This window comes from Leptopilina boulardi, unplaced genomic scaffold (genome assembly GCF_019393585.1).
Source record: "Leptopilina boulardi isolate dan_hultmark-lab unplaced genomic scaffold, ZJU_Lbou_2.1 LbouV2_325, whole genome shotgun sequence".
NCBI lineage: Eukaryota > Metazoa > Arthropoda > Insecta > Hymenoptera > Figitidae > Leptopilina > Leptopilina boulardi.
In genome coordinates, this window is record NW_026137891.1 from 4,300,483 (window position 1) to 4,325,908 (window position 25,426).

Below are 25,426 nucleotides of genomic sequence, written 5' to 3' on the forward strand. Positions count from 1 at the left end.
ACCCTACTCGACTTTACTGCATTATTTTCCAAGGATTATTTCTCCTTCGAGACTTTGTGCGATACTCAAGAAACAAAACTTAAAATACTCATGAAAAATAGAAACAAAATAATTTTTTAAGAAAATTTTAAGAAGAAAATAATTAGAGAAGATGGAGGCCCTAAAATAACCTCAAAATTGAAAAAAGTTTTTTTTAACGCAAAGCTTTAATAAAAATTAATTTTAAATAATTTTATACACTTTTCGGAAAAAATTATATTGATTTAAAACCTCTTGTTACACGGAAAAAAATCTTTATCTGAAACAGCGATATGTTTCTCTAGAATAACGAACACTTTCGCTGTTTTAGTGAAACATATCGCTGCTCCAGTGAAACTTATCGCTGTTTCAGGTAAAAAAAATTTTCCATGTAAATAATTATGTTTTTAACATTCCAAATTTTTTTTTAGCTTAGATAAAAATCGCAATTTTTATCCAATTTTTATAAACAATAATTTTGCTCAGTAAAACGTTCTCTACAATCGTAAACTTTTTTTAATTTAAAAATATGTTGTTAAAAAATTATAAACAATATACAGATTTTATTTAGTAAATAACTTTTTTTTTAACAACATACCTACTTTTAAATTGAAAAAAGTTTACGACTGTAGCGAATGTTTTACTGAGTAAAATTATTGTTTATAAAAATTAGATAAAAATTGAGATTTTTGCCTAAGCTAAAAGAAAAAATTAAAAATGTTAAAAACATGGTTATTTACACAGAAAAAAATTTTTCACTTAGAACAGCGATATGTTTCATTAAAACAGAGAAAGTTTTCGTTATTCTAAAGAAACATATCACTGTATCAGATAAAGATTTTTTTTCGTGTAACTAAATCTTCTAAAATTGATTAAAATTAAATTTTTTTGCGTTAAAAAATACAAAACTTAAAATAATTCTAGAAAATACAAACAAAATAATTCTTCAAAAAAATTCTAAGACGAAAATAATTAAAACAACAATTATTGAAGAATACAATCGATTTTAATTTTATGTCAATTTTTCGCTTTTTAAAAAAAAGGAAAGACTCAAATTTCAAATTAAAGTACAAAAAATTGAAAAAAAAACCCAGTTTCCTAACTCACAAAGGTTTGGAATCATTTTTTTTTTTTAAAGGGATAATCCAGATTTTCCTCCATATTTTAAAGAACCAATCTCTTAAAAGGAGGATGTAGAGACCCAAATTTCATCATAAAACGAAGATATAAGTCTTCAAACGAGGTTTGGGGTTGAAAAAATTTTTTTACGTACTTTCTGAAAGTTTCAGATTGTTAAAATTTTTATAAACTCATAATGAAAGAATAAAATTTTGTTAAGTTTCCTTTTTTTATAAATCAGTGTTCAAATAATAGTAATAATAATTAAAAAAAATAATTACAAAAAATAATTAATAAAAAATTAAATTTATATCACACGAATATAAATAAAATAAAATAAATATTTTAATTGTATAAAAAATAAATTCAACTTTCATCACGCGAATATAAATTTCCATGAAAAATAAACTCTCTTTGTAAATAAATGATAAACTTTTATATATTTTATTTTTATACACACACACAGTCGCATGCTAACCTTTCGATTGGTTAAATGTTCACGAGAAATACCTCTTAAGAAGACTTATCGAACTCGAGTTTTCGCCAATGCGTTCTTGCCAACGATAAATCGGCGACAAAAGCGGTTTCTCGGCCGCAAAGCCTGCTTTTTGGGAAATTAAACCTCTCTAAATTCCGCTCACCGACTTTCCGACCATGCTTTCGGTAATATTCCACCTCCTTCCCCCCTAACCCCCTACTTTTTTTACCCTCCAAACTGTTTATTCTCTATTGGTGAATTCTTGAATAATCTACATCCGATTTTCTCAAATGCAACATGCATACAGAATACACAAGCGAATACAACCATCTCTTCATGCAAATAAATGCTGCCTGTTTTTAAATATGAAAATTTGTCAAAAAAAAAAAAAAGATACATTTTTTTTACATTTTATGACAGATATAGAAATATTAAAAAAAAAACGAATAAATTTTTTTTTTGTTCCCAAATGTCGAAAAATAAAAAAAAAAAGAGCGTAACTGATATTGCAGAAAATATAAATTTTTTCTACTGAAATAATATTACAATTAAAGAAGTTTTGTCTGACTAAAATTCTTTCTTACTACTGAAGTTGACAAATTACCAAGAGCATAAAAAAGTCTAACTGCATAATGTTTAGTCATTTTTTTCTTTAGTTGTTTTTTTTATCACTAAACATTGTCTGACATAAATGACGACTTTTACTACCTTATAAAAAATTACTAAAATGTCTACGTATTCAAAAATTTTTTTACCACTGTGTAGAAAAATAAGAAGATATATTAAAATATTTTTACTACTTTCTCAAAATTTGAATGAGAATTTCTCAACTAATTTAAATTAAAAATTTATTTTAGTGAAAAATTTAGTAATTGCGTAATTTAGATTTAGTGAAAAAAATAGTGAAAAATTCAATAATTAATAAATAATATAATAAAAAATTAAATTAATAATTTTAATAAATAAATAAATTTTAATTAATTAATAAAATTGAAATTTTAATTTAAAAAAAATATATATAATTAATAAATTTTTTACAAAAATTAGTGAAAATGTCAACTAATTTTTAGTCATTTTTCACTAACAATAAAAATTTAGTAAAAAAAAATATTACTAAATCAAATAGAAATAATTTTACTAAAAATTAGTATAAATTTTCAATAATTTGAATTAGTAAACAAATTTTGACTAATTTAAATTTTTTAGAGAAATGAAACTAAATTTATAACGAGTTAAAAAAATTTTGTCTCGCTGAAAATATCTATTACTATTGAAACCAAATTTATCAGAATTTGCAAAAATTTAATAAAATTAAAAACAGTTAAAAAATTTGAAACAATATTCCTGTCGAGACTAAAATTAATCGTTTAAACGTTTTGTCTGACCAAACTGACTTTTACTACTTATATTTAAATACCAAGATCTCTTTCCGATTGAAACCGAATTTGACTGCGTCAAATTCACAAATAAAATTTTATTTAAAACAAATAAAATTTTTAACTCAAATAAAATTTATTTAAAATAAATCAATATTTTTTTTTTGACTCTGCGACAAATATATCTTTTGCCGGGATTTACAGACGATTTCTTTTTCTATAAAACTTTGTTATAATTTTTACTTTTGTTTTAAATGAATAATTTGAAGAAAAAAAAAACTTAAGAAAAGTATTTTTAAAAGAATTTTTATTTCCATTTTTCCAAGCCTTACTTTTTTTGTCTCCCTATATATTGAAACTAAGAATATTCTGTCTGCGCTTAAAATATGAAAATTATCCTGAAACGACGATTGTAATTTTACATTGATAACTTATTAAACTTCATTAAAGATACATGAAGCTAACTTTAGCTTAAGTTCCACTAAAGTTTAATAAAATGTTTATAAACTTTATTAAAAGTGTTTATAGAAAGATTCATGTACGCTTTCTCGTTAAATTTTAATATTTCCATTATAAAAAATTTTTTCTTCGTCTTACGTCCAGACAAAAACAAAAATATCACAAAGCTAAATAATTATTTATTTCTTTCCTTTAAATAAATAAATAAAAACCGATTATTTGAATCAAATAAATTTTTTTTCAGTGCACCCAGAGAAATGATATATTTGTCTCAGAGCCTAATAAATATTTATTTGATTCAAATAAATTTGTTTTTAATAAATATTTATTTTTGATTCAAATAAATTTGTTTTTAATAAATATTTATTTTGATTCAAATAAATTTTTATCTGATTTAAATAAAAACCTGAAAATTTTAAATGATTCTTTTTAAAATTACGTTTGGTTTGAATAAAAAAAAAAAATTCCTCTGAATATAAATAGTAATAAAAAGCAACAAAAAGAATTGAAGAAGAATCAACAAAATAAAAAAAAAGTTGAATCTATAACTGTAATAAATAGTAGAATAGAAGGAATTGCAAAATTTGCAAAAAGTGTTTACTGAGGAAAAAAAAAATACAATATATCGGAGAGATTTGGAAAAAGGAGTATTTTTTGAATATTTGCCTTTTGTCAATAATAATAAAAAAAAACAAAAAAAAACTGGGGGACATTTGGTGAAAGTCACGTATACGACGTTTGCTAGCGAAACAAAGGTCATATATGGACGACTATAAAAGTGGCCACATCGTTTGGTGAGAATGTTACACCAGCTCTTTCTCTCTCTCTCTTTTTTTTCTATATATATATATATATATATATATATATATATATATATATGACGATAGTCAGCACAGCGAAACGAAAGTAGGAAGATTGGTAACAAGAAAGCTAGTGAGAAAAGCACAAGGTGGAAAATGTGAAAAAGTGCTCGGAGACATGCCCCCCCCTTTTTTTTTCTTCATTCCCTCTTATCCGCACGTTTCCTTAATAACTTCCTCTAGCTACTTTGGCTCTCCCAGTTTTGTTCATATTTGTAAAGAGTTATCTCGATCGATTAACGACTGTAAAATATAGAGTTTAAATAACAAATATAAAAATAATATGAAATAAAATATATTTAATTATACGATTTAATTTATATTTTTCATTTTTTAATAATAAATTTCTAATAAATGAAAATTTTTTAGGCTAGAATTTTATATTTTTTATACGATAAAATAATAATTTTTTTTTTAATTAGACAGGTAATTACTGTCGTAAGTTACTGTTTAGTGATAAAATTAAATCGTTTTTATTTCAATATTAAATTATAAATTAACAATTTTGCAAAAAAAAATTTTATTCGATAATTTTTATTATTGTTTTACTAAAGTAAATTATCACAAAATGGAGCAAATAAAATAATTGAAATAAAAGAGATAAAATTAAATAAAAAGTAGAATGGAAATTCCTATGATTTATTGCATCATTTTTGTAAGTAATTTAGTAATTGAAAAAATTAAAAATATCCTATTTTTTGTCTCGCAATAGGATACAATTGTTCCAAAAAAGGATAAAAAATTAAACTTGACTTACAAAAAAATCGAATAAATTATAAGAATTTTTTTTTCCCTTAATTTTCATTTTATCTCTTTTTATTTCAAAAATTTTATTTAATTTCTATAATTTACTTCAGTTAAACAATAAAAAAAAACAATATTTATCGAATAAAAAGTAAAATTTGTTATTTAATTGATAATTTAACATTGACATTTGAAATAAAAACGATTTTTGGTAATTTTAACATGATTAAAGAGCAACTTGCGACATTAATTACCCGTTTAATTAAAAAAGAGTTTTGTTTGTCCTATGTTTAACGAAAAAACATTCTCTTAAAATGTCAAAGGATCGTACGCTGAGAGTGCAATTTCCACAAAAAGAGGTTCACTCTTTCTTTGTAATTAACTTTCCATCTCATGACGCTTCTGAAAATACGCTTCTGTTTCTTAAGGGAAAATTAATAATCTTTTTTTTCACCGTCCAATCAAGATGTCGAGGCGGTACAATTTTTACAGAAAAAATTTTTTTCACGAAATTTATTATTTTTTTTATATATTTTTATTTGCACCAACCAAATAAATATATTTTTATTTAATTTAAATAAATTATATATTTTGTTCGAATAAAAAAATTAGAATTTTAATTTTTAGCAAAAAAAAATGGAATTGAAAATAATTTGATAGATAAAAATTGATTTACTTTTATATATATATATATGTATAAAAGAATTTAAAAAAAAGAATTTTTCGTAATTATCACGAGAGCGCGGGAAGAAAATTAATTGGTATACTCGTCTTTGTGTCTCTTTGCGGTTTAGTGGAAAAAGAAGGTTCGATGATGGGCAAACTATACGCCCTTTCGAGATCAAAGAGTCATGCGGTTAGAATTTATTCGAAATCGATAATCAATTTACTGTCCGGTGCTCCAAATAACATCGACGAAGCGTGGAGTACGGAAAAAGAAACCGATACAGAAACTGAGAGGCGGACGAAAAAAAAAAATTTGCAAAAAAAAAACCGAAAAAAAAGAAAAAAAAAAGAAAAGAAAGAGAAGAAAAGACAAAAACGAATAAATGCAGTAGAAGGAACGAGAATGGAAAGTAGCACATTATGGTGAGAAAATAATCTACAGCCATCAGTATTTAAATTGCTTCTCGGAAGAGAGAAACGATATATAGTACAAGGATAATAAGTTCGAGGTTTGTAATATCTGTGAAACAACTGAGCAAATTGAGGGGAAAATGTAAAGTGTATGCATGAGTAACGTATTTCCTTTTTTCTGTCTTTCTTTTTTTTTTTTATTATGATTTGAATATTTGCATCCAGAGTATCAATTTTAAAAGGTTTTTAAAAGAGATTTTTAAAAATGTAAAAAAACAACCCTTTAGTTAATAAGCTGTCCCCTCTAATGTTTAATTAGATTCTCGTTTCATATTTCATTTGCCAACATATTTTCTTTATTCAAAATTCTCATATCACTTTACAAAATTATAAAACTAAAAATTAAAATTAGATTAAAAAAAAAATTACTCCACTTTAAATTTAAAAAAGAGAATTTTTTATCTAGGGAAAATATTCAAAAATGTTATGCATTTAAAAATCTTTTTTAATTTTTTAAAATAAACTTAGAATTTATTATTTAAAATGAAATTCATAAAAAAAGTAAATATTTATTACTAAATATTTGTAATATATTAATAATTAAATGAAAAATTTTTCCAAAATTAATTTTAATCTGATTAATTAAAACAAGTCCTGAGGTATAGCATTTCCTCTTAATCCAATTTGGCAGCGTTTGAGAGAATTTAGTTTGCATTCCAGTAAATGATCGCAATTAATTAGAGAATTTTAATTTATATAAATATCCTCTTTAAAATTGAGATTCATAAAAGAATATTAAAATCTAAGAATAAATTACAAAACCGAGTAAATATTTAAATACAAAATATTTAGAATTGTTTTTTAATGGCACATATAAATTTTATATATATGGACTATTTTATCAAAAATTAATAAAATACATAAAATGATAATAGATAAAAAGTTATAAAATTTGAAGTTACATAAAAAGTTATTTGTTGCTGAGTTTACTTTAATATTTAGTAATAAAACACGATACTTTTAAAACGTTATAACTGTTAGATATCCAAAGCAAAATTTATTACCAGTTATTTATAGTAGAAAAAGATTTCTACACTTTTTGTGACAATAACTTTTTCACAGAATTGATAAAATTGAACGTATATATTTATATATTGTACGTGTATATATATATATATATATATAGACTATTAAATCCAAAGCTCTCAATATTTTTTTCTTTCCACACAAAAAAAAGTAATCAGATCGATTTCTTAAATAATAGTTTCATACTTTAAGATGAACCATCATCTCAATATAGACAGTGATTGATAAATTTAAATGAGACCAAGTTATTTTTTAATATTTCGATAACATTTATTTTGAAATTTTGAAATTTAGCATTTAAAAATACAACACTAAATGCCAAAAATAATCCCAATTTCTGATTAAATTTTCACCAAGTTATAGAATAATAAAATTAATTTTTCAAAAATAAAATTACAATTTTAAGAAAAACAATAAAACTTGAGACAAGTGATTCGAGTATAATAAAATTAGAATATGATAATAAAAGGTTGAGAAATGGCTATATCTACAATCTACATCCTTGAGGGGTTGTAATAAGCAAATGAACACTAAAACTACACACTTTGAGTTGTAAAACCAACAATCGGAAGAGTCTTCATATAAATGAAGATTTATTTTTAAATGTACAATTAAGTTCAGAGGTTTCTTGAGATGAAATTTTCTTATATAGTTTAAGAGAAAAATTACATTCCGAATTTCAGGAAAGGCGCGTGTTTATTCCAGTTTCCTTTACGGAAGAAAGAGAGAGATAGAGAGAGAGAGGGAGGGGGATTTAAATAGCTAATTTTATGCAACGAAGTAATCTCTGCTTCTGCATTACACTGGTTCTCCAAACCATTTAGTGTTTCTCGCACAAACAACTTTGGAGAATATATCCAGCATGCAAAAAGTCAATTATGAAATCTCTAAAGACGCTTTAGAAAGCAACTTTCCATCAGATTTTCCCTTTCCCAAAAAATTAATTAAGAATGTTTGGTTCGATAGAAATTTTCATGAAATTTTTTTTTTCCATTATAATTTGCTTTTTACATAATTAAATAATTTTAATTAATTAAATTTGATATATTGGTTATTTAAATTTAGTTCATTATCAATAGAATAATAATTAGGAAAATATTCAGAAGACTGGAGTCAAGTGCTCAGGAGTTATATTAGTTAAATTAATCAAACTCAGGATTAGTTTTGAACAAAAATTATTTTTTAATTACTAATTTTTACTAATAATGATAAAAAATAATTTTTCAGAAATTATTTTTATTCAGGCGGTAAATTTAGGTTATTTTCCCATTTATAACTTTCCAATGTCCACTTTTCACCTTCTACTTACTATTTTCCACTTTCCTACTCTCTAATTTCCACCTCCCACTTTCCAACTTCTTAATTTCCACTTTTCTACCTACTACTTACAGCTTCCTACATTCTACTTTTCATTTCCCACTTTTTACTACACAATTTCCATTTTTCCACCTCCTTTGAATTTCCCACTTTCCTACTGATTATTTTCTACCTCCTACGTTCTGACATATTAATTTCCACTTTTCCATCTCCTATTTACTACTTTCTACTTTCCACCTTCCACTTTTTAATTTCCTCCTTCTACTTACTACTTCTTAATTGCCATTCTTAACATCGCACTTTCCTATTTTCTAATTTCTACTTTTTCTCATCCTACTTAGTACTGCTCACTTTTCTACTTTCTACTTTCCACCTTCTACATTTCATTTTTCACTTTCTACTTCCCAATTTCCTTTTTCTATTTACTATTTCTTACCTTCTACTTTTAATATACCAATTTCCACTTTTCCACCTCCCACTTTTCTTTTTCTATTTTCTACATCCAAATTTTTCCTTCCTACTTTCCTAATTTCTACTTTTACACCTCCAAATTTTCTATTTCTACTTTCTACATTCAATTTTGTACTTTCTAATTTCCTACTTTCTACTTCTCATTTTCCAACTTCTTAATTTCCACTTTTTCACCTCTTACTTACTACTTTCATTTTCCGCGTCCCACTTTTCACTAATTTCGTCTTTCTATTTTCTAAATTTCTAATTTCCACTTTTCCACCTCTTACTTAGAATTTTTCGCTTTCCTACTTATTACTTTCTACCTACTTTTCGACTTATTAATTTTCAATTTTCCATCTTCTATTTACTACTTCCTACTTTCCACCTCCCACTTTTCACTTTCTGCATATAATTTTTTACTTCCCAATTCCCTACTTTCTACTTCCCACTTTCCAACTTAAAATTTTCACTTTTCCTCCTCCTACTAAGTACTTCCCACTTTCTTCCTTCCTACTTTCCACCTTCTACATTCCACTTTTCACTTTCTACTTTCCAATTTCCTGTTTTTACTTACTGTTCTTACATCCTACTTTTAACATTCCACTTTCCACTTTGCCACCTATCACTTTTCTTTATCTACTTTTTTCCTCCTACTTTCCAATCTTCTAATTTTAACTTTTTTTCTACATACAATTTTTACTTCCCAATTTCCTACTTTCTACATCCCACTTTCCAACTTCATAATTTCTACTTTTCCACCTCCTACTTACTGCTTTCTACTTTCTACTTTCCACCTTCCACTTTTTACTACTCAATTTCCTCTTTTCACTTTCCAATTTTATAATTTCCACTTTTCCACCTCCTACTTTCTACTTCCCACCTCCTATTTTTCACTATTCTACTTTCCATATTCCAGCTCCCCCTGTCCATTTTCCACTTACTAATTCTTATTTTTTACTTTCCACTTTCTATATATAATATGGGAAGTGAAAAATGGGAAGTAGAAGGTAAAAGATGGAAATTGGGAAGTAGAAACTGGAAAATACGATGTGGAATAATAAAAATTGGGAGATGAAAGTGGAAATTAGGAAGTGAAAAGTGGATGTGAAAATTGCGAAGTAAAAAGTCGGATATAGAAAATGGAAAGTGTGAGGTGGTAAGTAAGAAAGTGGAAAGTAGTAAGTAGGGTATGGAAAAATGAAAATTGAGAAATGGAAATTAAAATTGGAAAGTAGAAAAGATATGGAATTGTCCCCTAAACTAACCCTGAAAAATTTGATTAATCCAAAAAATATCAAAAAAAGAAGAAAGTAAATTATTGCTAATTAAATTTGTAAAAAAAAACATTCTTTTTTTAAAAAAAAGAGAGAGCAGTAATACGACTTTTATATTAAATTTTCTTTTTGCTGGTCAAGATTAAATTTGAAATCACAAGAAAAGCTAATATAAAAAGTAGAATTCCGACATTATGCGAAGGTAAACGACAAATCGCAGGTCAGTCCCTCGATTCTCATAGGTGCCATTTTTCCAACTTGGTTTTTAAATTCGTTTCTCGCGCGATCGTTTCTATCCGAGGAGACGAGAAAAGCTTTCAAAGAAAATCTTATCTGGGCATATCTCTGCCCGGGGATCCGGAAAAACGAGAGCACATTGTCGAAGTGGGAACAAGTTGGTTTTGAGCAGAATAAGATAGTTTCTTAGCAAAAAAAAAAAAAAGGTCGACGACAGCGAAATATTCCTAATAAAATCGTTCACGTTCATACATACAATACATTCATCGCGTAAAAAGTTTCACATAAAAAAAAGAAGCGGACAACGTGTAATAAAAACGTAGAATATACATTCTCCGGGAATCAACAAAAAAAAAAAAATTCCATGTCTCCAACGTCACTCTCTATTCTCCATTCAAAATACGGAAAATGAGAAAATAAATGAAAACTACGGTTTTTTAATATCCTCTATCACAAAAGGGGTATACATACCACCTTTTAAAACGACAAGTTCATTATTTCGATTTTTTTAGCTTTCAAATTGTCTCTGGTTTACCTCTATATATATATTTTTTAAGAGTATTAAAAAAGATCTGTGACTTGAAATTATTTTTATTATATTAAAAAAAAAAAAAAACTTTGCATATTTTGCTCATTATAAAGTCGAAATAACAAACTAAAAGCAGTTTGGCAATAAGTTGTCAAGGAGATTATTTTCATTAGTGAAAAGCTGTGTTTTCATTTTATTCAAGAGTTTATAAATTTGAGGCGACCGAAGACTATAAAGTAAGAAAGTAAACTCGTAAAATGTTAAGCTTTTCATCATCTACTTAAGTTTTTTTTAAATCCCAATAGGATCATTAATAATATCCACTATAAAATTCTCCGCCATTTCATTTCTGAGGAACTTGCTTTTACCACACAGAGGATATATAGAACATTCGATGAGATGAATCGTAAAAATATAATTAAAAAAAAAAAAAAATGATGACAGAAAAAAGGTATTAAAAAAACACTCTCTCAGCATACCAGTGAAAACAGAGAAATTTACATCCAAGGTTTTAAGTTAAAAAATGTTTTTTTTTTTTTCTCTGACAAAATATTGTGAATTTATTTTTTTTCCGTGAAAAAAAAAGTATGGGGCACTTTGCGTCAGTGATAAAAGAATTTCTCTGAGACTCAAACTGTTACCTAGGAAGACATCAAAACTCGATAAAAAGCGCTAGGGAAATGGAGATGGACGAAGGGAACTAAAGCAAACAGACGATAAGACTTCCCTGAGGAATGACGTTACTATTCGAACTCAGGTTAGTTTCTTTCGACGACCAATACACAAAAGACGAGCATTCGATTCTCATTCAAAATTCTTTTCCGTTTCTTCAGTTGTAAGCCGATTTTCAATAAGGGATTTGTCATTTTATTTCACACCAAGGTTTGTCCATTAGACGACATTACTTGCTATATATATAGATAGTGAAAGAAAAATTCCCGTGACTTTTTTAGTTCCTTACTTAAAAGTTTCGCTTATATTTTTTTAAAGAAACTTTTTTTTTAAAAAAAAACCTTTAGATTTAAAATTTAAATTCGTTGAATAAAAAATATTCTTTTTCTAAAAAAAAAATAATAAATAAATAATAAATAATAACAAAAAGAAAATAATAACAAAAAATAATAAATAAAAAATTGCGCATTTAGAATTCAAATAAATATTTTCCCGAGAGAATAAAAATAAGTAGAAGAATCAGATTTCAGTCAGACGTATAAAGTAATATAAAAATGAGTGAGTGGAACAAGTAATTTTTAGTCAGACAGTTATCAGCCATAATGGACTTTCAGTTATAAATTACAGAAATTATTTACATATTGATTCTAATTATATAATGAATAATTTAATTAAATTCTAATTAAATGAAATGTAATTTAATAAAAATGAAAATTAATTAATTATCTATATTTTTTGCTACGATGAACAATCTAAAATGTAAAGTATAGAAAAAGTTTATTTCAATCAGACATGTGTATTATATTAATACATAAGTGAAACAAATCAATTTTAGTCAGACATTTATTAACTAGAATAAATTAAAATATTTTTAAGATAAAAATAAAAAAGTAATTAATAATTTATAAAAATTTACTCTAATCATTTAATTATACCTATTATCCAATTATCATTAATATTAAAAGTTAACAATCTTAGAAGTTTTATAAGTAGAAAAGAAGATTTTAGTTAGAAGTCTTTAAATAAAATATTATAATTACGAAAGTGAAATATAGTCAATTTATTATTATTAAATAAAACTAAAAATAAAATTAGTAATTTTAAAGTCATATTTATGTCAATTTATATATGTACCTATATAAATATTATAAAGAAAAGGATAATTTTACCAAAAACCAAAGTGAATAAAATAAAGCAATTATATATCTGCAAATTCAATTAAAAATCTATTTCAACTTTTATTATCCGATATTGAAAACTGAATATGTCACATGCATTTAATATTAAATAAATTTTTTTTTAACAAATAAGAAAGTTAAAAAATTATTGAATTTTTAATAAAAAGTAAAAAAAAATCTAAAATCTTTAAGATTTTTTTTAATGGTAAAATTTTTATACATTATTACAATTAATGAAACTTTTTGCTTTAAAAATAGTAACATAACTGGAAGGTATTATGTTAATTAACCATATTAATTATCATGATTCGTCAAACAAAATTACACTAATGTGATTAGTTCACTCATGTATTACATTTCACCTATACATACAAATATTTTACTAATGATAAATATAATTAATATTCTCAACATACATTTAGTTATAAACGCAAAATGGCGTAAAATTAAACATAAATCAAAAAGTCTATATTGCAAGAAAATAAATTATTGTTTAGAATTATCATTTTTTTTTTCTAATTTATTATTTACACTCCTGTAATATAAAATTGTAAACGCGTCTGACCTAAAACTCAATTCTTTCACTCAGGAAACACAATATATATAAATCAATATTTACTTTAAAATTATATCTCTTTTAAATGGAAAACAATTTACAGATTATCAACAAATTAAAAAAATATATTTTCTATTAAATAAAATAAAAAAATGTTTTTTTAATTAAAAATAATTTTCATTAAAATAAAATTTATTTAAATTTATTTTTAAAAAAATTAAGTTTTTAAAAAATATACGAATATTGAAAAATAAAATGTTTTTCTTATATAAAAAAAAAGATTTTAACGTTACTCCGATAGAATGACAAAATACGTATATATATAGTTTAACAAGTTATATAATAAGAAAGTAAAGCTTTCATAAAACGAGCATCGTAAAAATAAAGATATAAAAAAGGGGAAATATCAGAAATGGAATTCACAGTTCAAATCAGGTAAATATTGACCCTTATATAATAAAGTGTGTGTGTATATATATATATATAAAACAGAAATGGATCTCTATACAAAATATATCAATTTTTTATGAAAATAAATGGAAGAGAGTACCATCACATTTTTCCGAAATAAATAAACTACCTTACGTGTTATTTATTAGAATACAAAATCAAGAAATAATTCCTAATTCGTTTATATATTGAGAAATAAAAAAAAATAATTCTTCGAGAGAAATTATAATGGTTAACATAATTATTCAATTATTGGATTCAGTTGGTCTTGAATAATAAAAAACCACGCCAGGCCAGGATACAAATTATTATTTATTATTCAATGTTTGAAAAATAATTTTGTTACTTTTAATGTAACATATACTTTTTAAAATGAAATTGTTACTAATTGTGTTTTCTCTTGGAAAAAATCTCTTAATTACATTTCGGGGAAATTTTTTCTATTCATATAGATAAAATAAAAATCAATCAACTGTTTGTGGAAATAAAATGAAGAAGGCACATAATTCCTAAAATTCGTTAAAATTTTCAACTGAAAAAATTTTAGTTGACAAAATTTTATTTCAGACGAATTTTCATTTCTCTTATTAGCATTTTGATGGAAAATTTGGTAAAAAATTTGGTACAAAAATTAGGTACAGAATTTTTATTTCATCGAATTTCTCATAAACAAAGCTTTTTATTTAAAAGAATTCTAATTTAATAGAATTCTTATTTAGCCAAATTTTAATTGATTTGAATTTTTAAATTCCAAAATTTGTAATTTAATCGCGAATCATCGTTTATCAAAATTTTTATTCAAATTTTTATATAGAATTTTAAAAACGCCGATTTTTCAATTTGTCCGAAATTGCAAATGACCGAACAAACATAACATACACAATGATTTTGGCGCGATTTTTAAAATTCACAAAATACAATTTTCTCCATAAATTCTATAATTGATCAATTTTAAAAATCGCGCCTAAATCATTTTTGTGGTTATGTTTGTTCGGTCATTTGCAAATTCGGTCAAATTAAATTTCAGGAATTCTATATCATAATTAAAAATACCGAGACAAGGAAAATTGGGCGAATTGAAAATTTTGTCATTTAAAAATTTAAATCAAAATTTTTCTATTAAATGAAAAATCTGCTAAATTAAAATTCGGTTAAAGGGAAATTTTGCAAAGGAGAAATTTTCAAAACAGAAGTTCTGTAAAAGAGAAATTGTAAAAAATAAAAATTCAGTAAGTAAAAATTTTTTCAATTAAAAAATTCGTTAAAACAGAAATTTCGTCAAATGCAAATTCGAAAAATGGAAAACCGCCTGGTAAATTAAAATTCAAAATTAAAATTCTGCAAAGGAGAAATTCCCAAAAAAAGAAATTGTGGTTTAGTATCAAAACATTTTTTTTAATTAAAAAATTCGTTTCAAAAGAAATTCTGTCAATTTGTGCTATGCGAAAAATAAAAATACGTCCAATAGAAAAAAATTCTATTTACAATAAAAATATTTCAAATCAAAATTTTAATTAATGAATTGTGAGGGAGAATCACTCAAATAAAATTAACACAAAGAATCTAAGAATCGAAGGAAAACCCAATGCTTAATGAAAGTTCCTGATTTAGAAATGTATCGGAACAAGTCACTATGATAAAGTTGTTATTTGCATTTGAATCGTGAAAAGGCGATATGTCACTAGTAATCAGTGAATCTGTCGATACAGACGGGGTACTTTTGGGCTAAATATATATATATAAACGTGTGAGAGAGATGGATAACCATCGATACATGGTAAAGCTCAATTTACATAACCCGTGTTGCTGGGTTTGGAAAACGAAAAATGGTGTAAATTAGAGGAGGTTGCACAAACCTACTGGTGTATAGAGGGAACCATTGCGCGAACGAGATTCGCCATACGCGTTGACAGGAACTGGAAATCAGAGCGAGCGGCGAAACGCGTGGAAATTATGTTTATCCATAAATCCTCGGCAATCTCGCTTTTAAGCGCAACGTGTGTATATGTGTGTGTGAGAGAGAGAGAAAGAGAGAACCCTGCACTATTTCCGAACAATTTTGAACGATCGCTCGCGGCCGATGTAATATACGTTTAATTATTTTTCCACTTTCAAGTATAACGCCGAGAGCTGCGTATATTTTCAACTATATTTATTTCCTGTCGCTTCTGTCATTCATTTCAATTTAATATATTCACATTTAACACTCTCCCCTGCTCCTTTTATATAATGGAGGCCACACGCGCAAATACTCTCATTTTTTTCTCCCTATTTCTCTCTCTCTCACTTTTTTTTGTATACTCGAAAATTACTTTTTATATTATTAATTGAAATCATCAATTTTTCATTTCGCAAAAAAAAAGAAAAAAAAAACAGTATCATGTTTCTGATGATAGTAGGTTTAATGGTAAAAACAATAATTCAATATCGAGTTGGGAAATGTTTTTTTTTTGTTGAAAAAATCATTAATTTCCTCTCTAAATCTGAATTAGTAAAAATGTTTACTAATTTGAATTAGTGACTTACTTTTTGCTTCTGAATTAGTTAAATTTTACTAATTGTTAGTAAAAGTTACTAATAATTAGTAAACTTTTACTAATTCAGAAGCAAAAAGAGAGTCACTAATTCAAATTAGTAAACATTTTTACTAAATCAGATTTAGAGAGTCGATAGTAAATTCATATTCATATCGCAAATTAGGAAGTAACTTTTGTTTTGTAAGAGATATAATAAAAACAAAAATTGTTCGAGTGAACAATATTGTTTGGTTTATAAAATTTTGAACTAGTTTTCTTTATAAAGAGAAATTAAATATTTTCAAATTAAAAGAACCTTTGTTTCTTCTTACTCTCTAAATTTAAATAGAATTCGTTTTCTAATTTAAATTAGTAAAAAATTTCTACTAATTTTTTTGGCATTTTCCACTAAATATTTAGTAAAAAAAATATTACTTAATTAAATAGTAATATTTTATTAAATATTTAGCAAAAAAATATTACTAAACCAAATAGTACACTCTAAATCTGAATCAGTGAAAATTTCACTAAATTCAAATCAGTGGCTCAGTTTTCTTTAATTCGCCAGTCGAATTTCACTGGGAATCAGTAAAAATCACTGATTCTCAGTGAAATTTAACTGGAGAATTAAAGAATACTGAGCCACTGATTTGAATTCAGTGAAATTTTCACTAATTCAGATTTAGAGTGTACCAATTTACTAAAACATAGTGAAAAGTTCTACTAATTTTCAGTCATATTTCACTAAAACGTTACTAAAAAAAATATTACTAAATCAAAAAATAATATTTTACCAAAAATAAGTGAAAATTTCTATTAATTTTTAATCTTATTCACTAAAACTTTAGTAAAAAAAAAAATAAAAAATATTACTAGGTAAATCAAATAGTAATATTTTATTAAAAATTTAGTGGAAAACTATTACTAAATCAAATAGTAATAGTTTACTAAATATTTAGTACAAAAATTATTATTAAAAAATTTTTAAAAACTAAAAATTAGTGAAAATTTCTACTATTTTTTTAAAGTCATTTTTCACTAAAAAATTTAGTGATTTAATTTAAATTTATACTAATCTGAATTATTGAAAGAATTATCACTAATACAAATTTAAAAAGTGAAATAAGAGTATTTTTTTCATACAATAAACCGGGTTTTAAATTTTTGAATAAAAATAATTTTTTTCAATAAAAATCAAAAAATCGTCCCAATTTGAAAAACCAATTTTCAGAGTTATTTGTATAAAATATTGTTTTTTTTTTCAAAATACATTTTATTTTCCCATTTTATTAGATTTATATCAAAATCGATCCATAAAAATATCAGTCAGCAATTATTATCAATGAATAATTGAATGTAAAATTTATGTTCCCATGAAAGATCATGAATTTTCGACTAGAGCGTAATAATGATTTTATAGATTCATTGAAGCCAAGGTTTAATGCATTTTCTAAAAGGGCAATAAAAATAGTTACACGCTCATAAAAAAGATGCTGAGCTTCATATAATTTTAATTTCTCACCATTCAAAAAAAAAAACCATGTCTATTCAATAGAAGAAAAAAAAAAATTTCCTCAACAAATTTTTTTGTTTCAAATTCATAAAATAAAATATACTTTAGTAACTGAATTTATAATTAGAAAATTGGCTTTAAAAAAAAAAAAGAAAGAAAAGTTTTGCAAAATTTAATACAAGTGTCAGCATATTGTACGTGATTTTCCCTTGTACATATATTACCCTCTCGGAGAAAGGAAATGCAATCGTCAGCGGTTCGTTTCAGTAATGGAGTTCCGCGAAAACTCGAGACTGGGTTGCCTCCGAATTAAGTTTCTACCAAATCGCGTTCCCTGCCCTCTGGCAAATGCCAGTTGCAAAGCATTCAAACGTGTGTGTAGGTCAATTCCTGCTCGTCCAACTACGAAATAAAGGTTTTCGACTTTCGAAACCTCATCGTTGTTAACTTCCGATCAACTATTTTTTTCCCCCTCCCAATTTCAAATAGGAAGAAAAAAAACCTCCCTATTCGATATTCAAGTGTACCTTTAATTTGTTTGCTTCTCTATATAGAGAGGCAAAAATAAAGAAAAATCCATCAAGAAAAAAATACCATTTCCCTTTTGCGGAACTAGTCAATTTTTCGCATTTTTATTTCTATTTTACGTTCGATTAATTTCTTTAACTTGAGATTCTATATTCTGTACAGAATCAGCGAGACTCGATCGAGAAATATATAAATAATTATTTTAACACTTCCGCTAACTAAAAACATATTTCATTTAAATATATGAAACTTGTTATAATTTAAAAAAAAAAATTCTTTTTGTAATATATACTCTCTAAATCTGAATTGGTAAATTTTTTTAACTAATTTGAAATAGTGACTTACTTTTTGCTTTTGTATTAGTTAAATTTTACTGATTCGATAGTAAAAAAATTACTAATAATTAAAATTACTACATAGATGGTTAAAAAATTAACAAGATAGAAAATGTTGAAAAATAAAAATATAAAAAATTGCCCATCTAGAATTCTATCTTACAGACTGATGGTAAAAATTTAGAAAAATATAAAAAAATTACCGACACAGAAATCTACCTTACCGACTACGATAAAACAATTTTTTCAAAATATAAAAAATTACCGACATAGAAATCTATCTTATCGATTAATGGTAAAACAGTTTAAAAAAATGAAAATATAAAAAATTACCGACATGGGAATCTACCTTATCGACTGATGGTAAAAAAATTTGAGAAAATTCTAGGGATTTTTTTACCATCAGTCGATAAGATAGATTTCCATGTCGGTAATTTTTTATGTTTCTATTTTTGAAAAAATGTTTTACTATCAGTCGGTAGAGTAGATTTCTGTGACAGTAATTTTTATATTTTAATTTTTGAAAAACATGTTTTACTATCAGTCGGTAAGGTAGATTTCTGCGTGGGTAATTTTTTATATTTTTATTTTTCTAAATTTTTTTACCATCTTGTTAATTTTTTAATCATCTATGTAGTAAATTTAATTAGTAGTATTTTTTACCATCGAATCAGTAAAACTTAACTAATACAAAAGCAAAAAGTGAGTCACTATTTCAAATTAGTTAAAATTTTCACTAATTTAAATTTAGAGTACATTAATAAATTTAAAATATACAACGATATATTTCAATTGACATTTCTGTCAATAATTTACATTAAGAAAAAATTAAACATCAATCTGATAAAAAAAACTGGAATAATGGTTTTAGTTTAGCGGAAACTCAAATTATAACATTATATTTAAATTAATTATTTAATTTTATATAGATAATTATTGTATATAAATAAAAATAAATAATAAAAACTCACATCGTATTTCCCCTGGATATGTGGTCCAGCTTGAGCGATATAAAGTGTGCTTGCAGTGTCGAAAACCAATTCCTGCGGTATCCTGATGACTTTTTGACTTGACATCTCATGACAATTTAGATAAAGTGTGATGTCCGTTGTCGTTACTTTAATCACAATTTGTGACCATTTCTTCGTTAATTTTGGCAATGTAAATTTAACAATATCTTCGGAATGTGAATGCTCATCTGAATTTGTGTAGACGAGAGAAACATTTTGATTGGATGCTGGTCCATCCTAAAGACAAAGAGCGGTTGTTATTCAAGCAGGGTAGTTTGGGTTTTAATGTAATGGAGACAAGTTTACATAATTGATGACAAGGAGTTAACTACCCTTGAGATTAATCATTAGGGTGATTCTCTATGATAAGGGGAGGGAGGGGGAGGGGGCTTGATTTCATTGTCACTGTTTCCCAACTTTGAAATCCTTCGTAATATACAAAATTAATCATAAAGACACGTTAGTTTATTGTTTTGAATAAAAATAAATCCTAATATAAACAAAATTAAATCTATATTATATTAAATTAATATTAGAAAAATTAAATTAATTTTAAATCATTAGAAATAAATTTTATTTAAAAAATTTTTAATAATTAAAAGATTTGTATTTCCATTAAATTTCATGAAAGACTTTTCAATTTAGATTAAAATTTGCAAAAACCTTTTAAAAGTATTATATGTACTGTATATATGTGAATAGGCTTTTGAAATGGATTGACTTTAATCACGTTAGATGTACAATCGAAGAATTGAATTCTGACGAACTCTGAAATCCACTCTTTCTCTCTCTCATATACTCGTGTGGTAAACTATAAAGGCTTCACAAGGTATAAAGTTCGACTTTGCATAAGGGTGTTTCAAAAAGCATTTCTAGTTCCAAACACGTTCGAACCAGGCGTAAACAAAGTTAGCAAACGCGAGAATTCGTTGAAGGCGTTGAAGTGAAATAGAGAGATAAACTGAGACGATGTTCTCAACATCAATTTCGGAGGGAAAAAAAACGAAGTTAAAATTTACACAAACGACTATTTTTTATTAGTATTTTTTTTAAGCACACCAACTATTAAACTAGAAAAAAAACTAGTTTAACACTTGTTTTTTTATATTCTTCGCGGAAATACAAAATCTCTGCACTAAAAAAGTTTTTTAAAAAAGGAAAAAAAAATCTTAACATATATACGTATTGAAGAATTTAAATTATTTATGTAAAATTTTTAAAATATCTTATAGCTGATTTGAAATTGATTGATTTAATCGTTATTTAATTTATTTATAAGTATATTTCAGAATATGGTACATATTGATGATAAAAATAACGAGAAATTCAATGACCAATGACTGAAGGAAGCTGTTCATTTTTCTTTTATATGATTTTTGCCGGTTAACTTTAAATATCTCTCGAGCGATAATATTAATAAACTTTATGTAATCAATAAATTGAGAACGTTTGTATTCAAAAATGCAGAGCTCGAAAATAAATATTTATTTGACAATTAAAAATAACAAATATTATTAATAATATCCACTGGAAGAGCAAATATTAAGTTTTAGGAAAACAAATTTTAAACTTACAAAAATTTTTATTAATTAATTGTAATTATCCTTCAGTGAATATGATTAATAATAATATTTTAATTTTTGTATCGAAAATAATAAAAAAAAAATGATTTTTCAAAGAATTTTTTTTTGTTTAATGAGAAGAAAGTAAATATATAGAAAAATAAATTTGAACTCACCGAAATACGAATACCAAGCTGAACGACGGTATCGAAAGGATTGAGAACTGCAAAAAGATAGCTTGGCCTAGTAGACTTGGGCTTAAAAGTCGCAACCAAGGTGAATTCGGCCGGAAGTTTCTCAGGAAGGTAAATTCTATATGGTTGCTTGACTTCGGAACCTGGACGAAATCCGAAGGCTGGAAAACCATCCAAGCCTTCTTCGAAATATTGAAATCTGTCGTCAATAACTGAGACAGCCGCTTGTAGTAAATCATGTACCAATTCTGAAAAAAAGAAAATAAAAATAAGAACATTTCTTTTTTTCACTTATAGATATTTTTATCAATTTATAAATTAAATTTCAGATTTGAAAAAAATATACAGTAATAAATAATAATAATAATAATAATAATAATTAATAAAAAAAATAAAATAAAATATTAGAAGAAACAAAAAAGTTAATTTGTCGATAGAAAAATAAAATCGAATTCAATTATCTCTTTTGGTTTAGAAACTTAAATTCAATTACTTATACATTCTATGGGACAAACTATATAGTTGGAGCGGGGAAAAAAAGTAATTTTATATACGTCAAGCAAGTTTTTAGATAAAGGAGCTAGCTGGATATAAATCAAGTATATTAGCCTTCAAGCTTTTGTGAAATGGGCCCCGGGTGGTTCAAGTAATATCAAACTTGCTGATAAGGAAATTAGTCTACGTTCTCGGGTATTGTAAAAACATAATTGGTCATTTTAAATCTATATAATTTTCGAGGGTACAATTTAGAAGAAAAAAAAATCCCATACTCGCAATTTACTCCCTTCTCTCTGATAACAAATCAATTATAAAATGAATTATAATCAAAAATCCATTAAAAAATTTTTCTGTTAAAATATTTTTCATTTATTTATTTATAATTGTATATTTCAAAAATTCTAAATATCCATTGTTTGTAATTTTTATGATAAAAAAAAAAAATTACAACAACAGAAAATTGGATAAAATAGAAATAATAATAATTTAAAAGGTAAATTGACAAAAAAAAAGGTTTATTTAACACGGAAACTTTAATTTCTAAAACGAGAGCACAATATATACACTTTAAATTCTATCTCGTGATAATTAAACGTGATATAATACCTTCGTGTTATGCGACGAAGTTACTACCGGTAAAACGACCACCAGCGATTGCATCGTATTCATATAGTTGCATTTACTGCAATACGCGATATTACTTTGCTATTCTAATTTGCCAACAATTTAACAATTTGTCAATGTTTCCCCTCATTGAAGTTTTCACATTATAAATTAGTCATACAATCAACGAAATCTATATTATATATATATATATAAATTATTTACACACTGAAAATAATAACAATAATTTCTACACCCAGAGAAATATTTTATTTTCATTTATTTTAGACAAATAAAATTTATTTGAATAAAAAAAAATATATATTTGTCTCAGAGCCTATAATAACTTTTTATTTATTTCAAATAAAAAATCTAATTTAGAAGAAATAAAATTTTTTTATTAGGGCAAATAAAATTTTTATTTTACTCGAATATTTATTTGACTCTGAGACAAATATGCGTTTATTTAATTCAAATATATTATATTATATCACCGTCCGACACAATTTTTGACCCACAAAAAAATTTAACATTTTCGGAAATTAGGACCAAAAAAAAATACTCGTATCTGGGCGTTTTGCTAAATCAAGTCATTTGTGGTTTTTAGAGATGAAAACAACCCCTAAATGAAAAGTGACAAGATATCTATTTAAAAATTATTAATATTTTATAAAACTTGGTATCTGGGGGTTTTTGGGGTCACTGATTATTAATCTGATGTCAGATTTTCAAAATTCAAATTGGCGGATCCAATATGGCGATCAAATTTTTAAAAAGTTATTAATTTTTTATTTTATATCAGCCATTTTGAATTTTGACAATTTAACATCAAATTCGTCATCAGCGACCCAAAAAACTCCTAGATATCAAGGTTTAAAAAAAATTTAATAACTTTTTAAAAGTTTGACCGCCATATTGAATCCGCCATTTTGAATTTTGAAAATCTGACATCAGATTAATAATCAGCTTTATATCAGATTTATATCAATTATGTATCAAGTGTTAATTGAACCGTTTAGTGCATATGTGTTATTTTTTATTTTTGTGGAATTATTCTTTGTATTGTCACTGTTACTCTAATTCCCGAAACAAAGGGTAAAAATATCGAAGAAATTCAAATTTTGTTCAAGAAAAAAATATTATGTTGTAAATAAATTAGTTTTTTTAAATAGGAATTTATTTAAAAAAAAAAAGACTTTAAATAGACTTAAAAATATTTTTCCGTTCTCAAAATTCTGAGGAACTATTAGTTTTAAAAAAGTGGGAGGAGCTAAAATAATACACGCCCTAGTGGGCGGAGCAATTTCAAGTAGATCACGCCTCATGGGGAGGAGATAATAAAGTCCCGCCTACTGTGGGAGTATCTTATAGGAAACCACGTCTATATTAGCAAAGCTACTCCCAAAAAGGCCGGAATTATAAAATAATTAAACGCCCTTTTAGTTGAAACACGCCCACTATGGGAGTGGCTTATATGAAACCACGCCCATATTACTAAAGACACTCCCTAAATGCATGAGTTGTTAAATACTCCCAAAAGACCGGAGTTAAATAATTAAATGCCCTTTTACTTAAGAGACGCCCACTGTGGGAGTCACTTTTTGTAAACCACGCCCATATTTGAGAAGTTATTCTTCCTCTATTCATTCTCGTTGAAATTTAGTTCAGTCTTTTGAAAAATTTAGTGGGTGGGGTTAAATTCTGACACGCCTAGAAATGGGTACGACTGTTTTAGAAATTAGAAGACCTTGAATAAACGTTCTAGAAATGAATTTATATTATTTTTTAACTGTATAAATGTATAATTATAATACAAATAATAATTTTTTTATTTAGGGGCTGTTTTCACCCCTAAAAACCACAAATGACTTGATCTAGCAAAACGGCCAGTCACGGGTATTTTTTTTTTGGTCCTAGTTTCCAAAAATGTTGTATTTTTTTGTGGGTCAAAAAAAAAGTTGAATTTTGTCGGACGGTGTTATATTATATTATATATTATATTTGTTTCAAATAAAACATTTCTCTGGGTGAAAATAAATATTTATTTTATTTATGTATGAGTTGTATTAAATTTATATTATTTGACACCAAAAATTAAATGAAAATATCGACTTTAAAAAAAAACAACTTTGATGATTGTTTAGCGATATATATATTTTAAATAAATTTAACGTTTCAAAATATTAGGTCAAAAGTTCATATATTTTTATACAGAAAAAGATTTTTAACTAAGTTTTTTTTTCGCCCCATAAAGAATAATTGATCTTGTGGCTTTCGTCTGTTTACCTGTGGGCAATGTATCATAGGTATATACAGATCAGACTAGTGACATTTGATACACGTAGGGTTTTCAAACAAAAGCACACACATATTCGATAATCAATATTTACGGTTTAAGAACAAATTTTAGCTGAGACAACAAAATTACATTAAACATATTTAATCCCTTTATAAAATATCTAGTAAATATATATACAAAATATAATATATAATATATTGTAAAGACAAAAATGATTTTCTCTAAAAATAAATGTTTATATTTTTTTTTCTTTCGATTTTGATAGAAAAAAAGGCTTTATTTTGAAACACACTTTCGTTTATGTATTCGGAAAATATCTAAAGGATGCTTTTAGTAACAAGGGTTGTAAATTTTTCATAGTTTGACAAGACCTATTTATATGTATTTATCCAGGACACTTGAAAGCCTAAAAGGAATCGAGATGAAAGCGGATTTCTCAAAATACTTAGAGTGTAGCTCTGCGCACACGTGTGCACATCTCACGA

The 25,426-nt window shown here is 25.5% G+C and overlaps 1 protein-coding gene across 5 annotated transcripts in view; it reads right to left on the reverse strand.

Moving 5' to 3' along the window:
* Window positions 1-25,426, reverse strand: part of LOC127284704 (collagen alpha-2(I) chain) — a 240,998-nt gene that overhangs the window by 146,964 nt on the left and 68,608 nt on the right. For all 5 annotated transcript variants that reach the window (XM_051310315.1, XM_051310312.1, XM_051310314.1 and 2 more), the window contains exons 3-4: window positions 21,524-21,789; window positions 19,747-20,022 (exon numbers count right to left, since the gene is read on the reverse strand). In XM_051310315.1, the coding sequence (XP_051166272.1) occupies window positions 19,747-20,022; window positions 21,524-21,789 (542 nt within the window). The remainder of the gene's footprint in view (window positions 1-19,746; window positions 20,023-21,523; window positions 21,790-25,426) is intronic.